The following is a 7,851-nucleotide window of genomic DNA, read 5'->3' as shown; positions in this document are numbered from 1 at the left end:
ACTGGCTAATGGCTATACACAGACATTTACTGAACAAAACTGTAGTTGAACACTATATATCAAATATACAGTTGCAATATATCACTTGTAAGTAAGATGAAGGTACAGTTTGAAAATAATCAAGTAATAGTTTCTTTTCGAGACTCCACTATTGTTTTATACTTTTCAAGTGTACTACTGTTCTGTGGACAGCAAAATATATCATAACATTTCCTATCAACGATTATCACAAATATACATATATAAAAATAAATAGAAAAGCAAATGTTTCTACACCCATAACGTGATTTCATGATGGCTCACTTAACGATTGGTCAAAAAAGGCTCTGGTAGAATAGGCCATGAGAGGCAGACGTTCCCCCAGCACGGCGTCTCTGAAATTGCGTCGTCTCCATGCGTACACAATACTGTTCAGAAAACCCTGGCGTGACACTGACAGCGCCTGTACAGCAGCACATGGGAGAAAATATTCCACATGATTAAAACATCTCTGAATAGGATCGATTTCTATGAATCTCAAACAATCTTACAATTTTTTGTTTTATTCCAGAATAAATCAACGATTTTGGACAAATCGGATAAGTGAATAATTCAAAGATTCCCTCATACAGTCAGTCACGTGTTTCATTCCTGAATGAATCAGTGTTTCTTTGAACAAATCGGTTAAGGGAACAATTTAATGAGTCACTCACATAGTCTGTCATGCCTTTCGTTCCTGAATAAGGCAGTGTTTTTGCATGAATCGGTTGAGTCAATGATTCAATAATTCACTCATGCAGACATGGCTGAATTCAGTACGTTACGTGTGTACTACTCTTAATATTTTTTAAATATTATTATATAGAAAACAGTAAGAGTTATTAGTATGTGGTAATGAATTGAGTCACTTTTGTTCCTGAAAGAAGTAGCTATATTTAACTAATCAGTTGAGTTAATTATTCAACGACTCACTCATATAGTCAGTCACTAGTTTAGTTTTCCTGAATGAATTAGCATTTTTGAAAGACTGAATAATTCAATGACTCACTCATGCAGTCACTCGATTCATTCCTGAATTAATGAATTGTTTTTCAGTCACTTAGAAAGTCAGTTGTTTCAATCCTTAACCAATCAGCGTTTTCGAACTAATAGGTTGAGTGAACAATTCAATGACTTATACAGAAAGTCACTCATTTAGTTCCTGAATGAATTGGGGTTTTTAAACAAATTGGTTGAGTGGACAATTCAGTGACTCAGTGATAAAGACAGCAACTTGTTTCTGCCTACTGAAAGAGTCCATTAAAAATCCCTACTACTAATGCAAAGATGTATAATCTTACATAAATACTGTATATAAAATAATTTATTATTTAACATAATATGTTCTGTTTTAGAAAATCTGCTTTACCTGTGTGACATAGAGAGGGAAGAGATTATTTATCCTAGGTTGTACGAAAGATAGACAGATGAGAAGCAGAGCTGAAAAATTAAACATAAGTTTATTACAACCTTTTAGGTAAATACATATAGACATATTTATATGTGTTGCATTGTAGTGTGTTATTGTACTGACCGGGTGCCCAGCAGAAAATGATAACAAGGATCATGTATCGAGCCGATGACCAAATCCCGCCTTGATTTCTCTGTGTCATTGTGATCATGGTTGTGTTCTCATAGCGCCTATAAGAGCTCTCTAGCTTACAGTACACCACCTACAGGATGAGAGATGTGCATTACACAAGATTATTTACATAAAACACCTACAGTGACTAAATGTATTTGGACTCTTAAAAAATTCTGAATGTCATTCCATTAAATAATAAAATAAGTGTCATTTATTTTAAAGTCTTTTCAAGCAAAACGTGACATGCGGCCACTATGGATTTTTATGGTGTCACGTTGACAAAATATGTGTCAACTGATGGGATTTATGATTAGTATTATTCATAAATGTGTGTGTACTCACTGTGCAGACAATGATGACCACCAACACACCGCTCAATGGGAGAATTTGAATGAACTCAGCATGTTCTTTATCCTGTTGGACAAAAGGCAGCATGATGGGAACAACTTCCGAGGTGATTTAGCTGAACTGATGGTGCCTGTAATAATTTCTTACCACTGTTATGCAGGAGTCATTTGTGAGATGCAGGAAGAGAATGCAGCTGCAAGAGAAATCAGACAAGAATTAAGTAAAATGACAAAGAAATGTACGTGCAGATGCTCACATACATAACGGACACTCTGTCTTACCTGTTGCAGAACCTGCTTCTGGTGATAGTTGTCACCGTAGGCATCTGTGCTGGTTTAAGAGTAGCTTCCATATAATGGACGGTGCAAATGTAGACAAAGTATCCAATTATTGGTACAAGCCTATATGTAAACACACAGATCATTACATAAACACTGCAGTAAAATTACTGCAAAGTATTACTTTATCATATTTACAGTTTTACATAAACCGTATTTAAATGCATTTATGAAAGCAAACTGGAACTACTCACCATGCAATAACATAGATCAGACAAAACCTCCTCCTTCTGAGTGATAACTGTTCTGACTGAATGAATGCAAGAAAAATGAGTACAATAGAAGTAGGAAACTTTAGATAACTTTAAAATGTGGTATCATCTAAATCAGTGTTTTTGAATGAGATTTTTCTATTTTCACTTTTTTAAAAATATTTTTATATAGTTTGTATAGTCATTTTTATTTTAGTTTTACTTTAGTTACTTCAAATTAAAATGAGAAATGTTGGAGACTTGCTGAAGTAAAATAAGTTTTTCATAATTTTAAGTAACAAATATGTTTTTTTTAATGGTTTTAGTTCATTATAATTACACTGAACAAAATGAACAGGTTTTGAGTTAAATATATTATGTAATAAGACTGAACTACATTAGATTACAAAAAAAGTGATTTTAGTGATCTCAAGGGATCAATCAGGTAGAAACAACTCCTGGGGTAGATAATTGTTTGTGACTACATAAAGAAAATGCGGGAGGAATGTGGCATAGCCTGACAGGTCTCAGACCCAAACTGCTGCGTCAGCAAACATTCATACCTGCTGTCATGTTGATCTGATTTATATGACAGTGACGGAAAGTGAATGTTTCCGAGCAGAAACCCCGCTCACCTGGGTTTCAAAGGCTTCCTGCACTGTTTTTTCTCTCCATCCTTGAAACGCATGTGCTGACTCACAGGCATAAATGATAACGAGCAGAAATGAGATGCAGTAGAAGGCCTGGGGAGACACAGAGAGTTAAAGCTTACACTACTGAAGTTCATAACAACTGCTGCACTGATCCACAGTGAAGTGTTTGGCCTTTTTTTTGACTGAAACCAAAAATGTTTGACATTTCAATTTAAAGGCTTATGCTACATTGCTTTAAATGAGTTTTGAAGTCCTGTAGATTTCTACCATTTACCTATGTATTTAAATATTTGATGTATATTTAATATGTATAACAATAATATACCAATATAATTTAAATCAATCTTATATACACGTATATTATATATTATTAATATATTTCAAATGAATTATACAATACCACTCAAATGTTTGGGATAAGTAGGATTAAAAACAAATCTTATTTTTATTCAGCGAAGACGCACTAAATGGATCAGAAGTGACAGTAAATTAATTTATAATGTTAAAAAATATTTCTATTTCAAATAAATTGCGTTCTTTTAAACTTCCTATTCATCAACGTGTCCTGGAAAGAAACGTATCAAAATATTAAGATTAAAAAATACATCTGAGTTAGTCCAAACTTTTGACTAGTAGTGTATATAAAAATGACATTTCATAATCTGTCCATACATTTGACTGTATTTTAAGCAGTATTAATAAACAGTTCCTTTACTGTGGTGACCTCTCAGAGTGGGTATCCTCCTGTAAATAATAAACTCGTGTTTTTACTGTACCACTGTGTCAACTCAGTGTCAAATGAGGGTTTTACAGGGCAGCACATGACTCAGTGTTCTATATGTGCATACACAAGGCCCTTCAATTGTTTTATGGTGACACCCAATAATGCAGAAAATCTGCAAAGCACTAAATAAACATCTTAGTGTGTAACTCTATACCAACATCTCACTGTTACAAAGATGTTCATTTCTTAGCCGCTCAAGGACGTTGTTGCATAACAAGGCCATTATTCAGGAAATGCATGGTACAGGGCGTTGTGTCATACACCCTAGAGATATTTATTTTTGCGCATGTAGTGTGAGTATCCCCAGCAGCGGTTGGAGACCTTAACAATTACTTTCAGACTTTTATTGCAGGTTATCATAAATCGTGTTGATTAGATAACAGCAGTTTCTCACCAAAGACAAAGGCAATCCAAAGTTGCACATCTCTACACTGAGCGACCAAATTTCATGGGGTAAATTAATTACGGCGGTGATCATCAAAACAAGCGATGCCAGGAAATCTGCCAGTGCCAGCTGAAGAAGAGGCTTTGCCTGTAACACAAGAACAATGACAGAGAAACATTAAATCATGAAGAACATATTTGCAAACGAAGAGGCCCAATTCAGCGAGACTGCTGAAGAAATATTTTTTACAAATGCTTTGGTGAACTTTGCAAAGAAGTTATCTAAAGTGTGTGATACTGACGAAGAGAGCTGTATGCAGTGACATAATCAGATTTAGTTTTCATTCTCAGCCTGTGTCTGAGTGCACTGGCCCACTTTTAGCCAATATTGACCATCACTGTTGACTTTTGCAGCAATAGTGGAGAATGTATGTACTCTAAATGTGCTTCAGCTGGGGAATGTAGATCCATCAAATTCTGCCTCATTGCAGTCGATTTGTCCACTCAAAAATTCAGATTATCTGCTGGAAATATTCAAGTATGCATTTTATGTGCCTGTTAAGAGGATGCATTGTTAAAAAAAGTACTGCTAATTTTTTGCCAGGACATTATCAAGTGATTTTATGCACATTTCTGTTAACCCTAAAACACAATGCAATGAAGTGCAAAATTCAAAATACAGACAAAACACCTGTATAAAATAACACATTTTTACATTACATTGTGCACTATTTATTGTTGTTATTATTATTATTTTTTTACAGCATGGTGGCTTGATCAGATTTGTTCCTCAAGATGAAATTTCACTATTGCATACAGATCAGGGTTATTATAGCTAACCAAAACTGAAACCATCAAAAAAACTTCCTTTTCCTTAAAATAAAATAAACATAGAATAAATACCTTGGTCTCCTAAAAAAAAAAAAAAAAAACTAAAAAAAGAAAAAAAAAAGGATTTTAATATTTGAGTTTTTGTCTTCCAATTTTAGTGTATATATATATATATATATATATATATATATATATTTATATAGGACATTTCTTTCTCTTGTCTGTGTGACTCACCTGTTCATTGAGATGCCTTCTCTTTATGATGGAAACCACGACGACAGAACAACTACCTATCAGACTGCAACAGAAAGAAAAGGTGGTTAAAATAATAAACCTAGATTCCATACAGCTAACACTGTAGCAGCAATGTGATAAATGTAATGAACAACAACCACGCATGAGACACCAGTAAGAATTCGACTTTCTCTGTCCTGTCCTGGTCTCACTGTGAAATGTGGTAAGATGCAAACACAGCAATCTTAAGGAATTATTTCTGTCTCATCTAACACTTACATTTAGTTTTGTAAGTGTAAACTAATTATTTAGATGTTACATATAGGTCTTTTGACTTAATAACACCCATTATTTTTGATGTGACCATATTTTGTAGGTTAAATTTATTATTCCTGTGTTTGGCCACTAATCTGTATAGAGGTACTTTAAACAGACAAGGCATACAATATTGCATAAACAACATTAAATGCCACATAAAACACTTTGATTTGCATGATTAAGAACAAAAATAAAGTCTAAACATTTAAATGTTAATGTGATGGTTTGTGCTGTGTTAAATTCAAAAGGACTCATACTTTAACAATATTAAACATAATTTTAACTGTAAATACAAATTACATACTGACTCATTTTTCAGTAAATTATAAAGGCAATTCATATTTTTACTTAAAAAACATGTCTGTTTTGTAATAAAATGTATTATATTGTCTTTTAAATTATAAAATCATTGTTTTATGATAGGAAAAATGACAATTATCCCATCAAATGCTAATATTGTAGTATGTTTCCTTTCTTTTCAAATTATTAATATTTTTACAGTTCAACATGATGACGGCCCCTGCAGGGGACAGACTGGGTTGCCCCATGTGTTTTCCTATTATGTCCCAAGTAAATTCCTAAAATCCTATCTTCACACTGCGAGTTACTGCCTCTCAAATCAGAAGCATAACTTCAGCTGCAAATAATGCTTTCTCTTTGTGTCCAACAAACGTTAAGTATTTCTCACCTTAAACTCAAAGTCGAGAAGTAGATCCAAGATAAAATAGTAATCTGTGTAAGCAATCGAGACATTAATATGTTACATTTAGGCTATATTTTAATAATAAATGACTCCATCAAGTGGAAGTTTGACGGTCATTAATGTATCTCCATCTGCAGTGCAGTGGAAAATAATGAGATATGCTGTTTTCTCACATTAAATGGTATTCTCGTTGACTTCAGATGAATAATTAATTGATTACCTTATCTTCATCGCTTGAATTCATGATGAAGAGATTTATTCCGTGAACTACATGACATGCCAGCTCGTTGTTGTTTGTTGTGTGTTCTGTCATGAACGTCTGGTCACGTGACTTCTGTCTTCTCACCTGTACTGGCGCAGCAGCTCTCCTCTCATTTCTTTCATAACCATGTATTTGTAGGTAAAATTGTGTGTATTTTACCTTACAGAGCTTGTTCAGGTGTTGTGTATCATGTGTCACTTTGGAGATACAATAAGAACAACAAGAATTGGGCGTTTCTTCAACTAGGGGCACTTTTAGCCTTGTGAAGTAAAAAAAACACTTGTTCAAAAGTCACGTAACACAGTTTCATAATTTTAATTAATTTGTCTAGTTTTAAGGTCTGTAAGAGGACAGACGTAGATTACAAGAGAAATTGTTAATATTTTACATTTTTCCGACCTGCAATGAACAAATGTCATTTCCACCACATCTCAATATACAGCTGTTATTTAAATATAACTTATGCCACTCAAGATCATTTTTGTAACTAGTTTTACCAGTTTTTCCACAATGTACAATAATTATACATTTGTCAATGAGATAAATTAACTGCCCTAAAGACCAAATGCTGAACCGCACACACTCTTAAATTTAATATTGGTTTGGTAAGAGCTTATTAGAAAATAAATAACTTGAATTTTTATATTAAGTAGAGCGTGATCTCATAAATGTTGGATACATTTTTAATGTGTGATGAGAACTTGTTAAATATTTTTTTAAATGCGTGGTGATGGAAATGACAATGAATTAACGTGAATGTAGAGAAACAGAAGAGATATTTATTAGAAAAAGTCTTAACCTCATCACACTCATTAAACTCAATTCAAAAAGTCATTAAACATATCAATTGTACTTTGAAAACATAAATGTCATTTCCACCACAGATGCAGTGTGATTGAAATGACATTTCTATAGTTTTTTGTGAAAAAATGGAAGATAGCTTCACTGATTAGCTTTAAATTAATACTTAGGAGTTCATGTCTGCAAAATACTCTTATTCAAATTAAAATGTTTAGCTTTTTTTTTTTTCTTTTACTTTGAAGGTACAGCATGTTTGGAAATGACATAGAATAAATATATTAACTGATCAAGCAATATTTACCTTGATTTTTCTTCCATTTGTTGTTGATGAAAATTTAAATTCCCTCCATGTCCAGCATGTGCTCTGATATCACTGAACATTTCCATATAAATCACACAAA

The 7,851-nt window shown here is 33.2% G+C and overlaps 1 protein-coding gene across 1 annotated transcript; it reads right to left on the bottom strand.

Moving 5' to 3' along the window:
* Positions 1-289: 289 nt before the first annotated feature.
* On the bottom strand, positions 290-6,631 carry LOC306843044 (transmembrane protein 116-like; the record flags this gene model as incomplete). The annotated part of the gene is made up of 12 exons (XM_079374280.1): positions 290-442; positions 1,388-1,458; positions 1,553-1,691; positions 1,946-2,017; positions 2,099-2,144; positions 2,233-2,352; positions 2,484-2,530; positions 3,116-3,223; positions 4,312-4,449; positions 5,367-5,430; positions 6,373-6,416; positions 6,608-6,631. 12 exons carry the CDS (start codon positions 6,629-6,631, stop codon positions 290-292), a joined length of 1,026 nt encoding a protein of 341 aa, XP_079230406.1.
* Between the last annotated feature and the right edge of the window lie 1,220 nt (positions 6,632-7,851).

Source organism: Barbus barbus (assembly GCF_936440315.1).
Source record: "Barbus barbus genome assembly, chromosome: 23".
Taxonomy (NCBI): domain Eukaryota; kingdom Metazoa; phylum Chordata; class Actinopteri; order Cypriniformes; family Cyprinidae; genus Barbus; species Barbus barbus.
The sequence above is the reverse complement of the archived record's forward strand: the minus strand, read 5'-3'. Positions and strand labels throughout refer to the sequence as shown.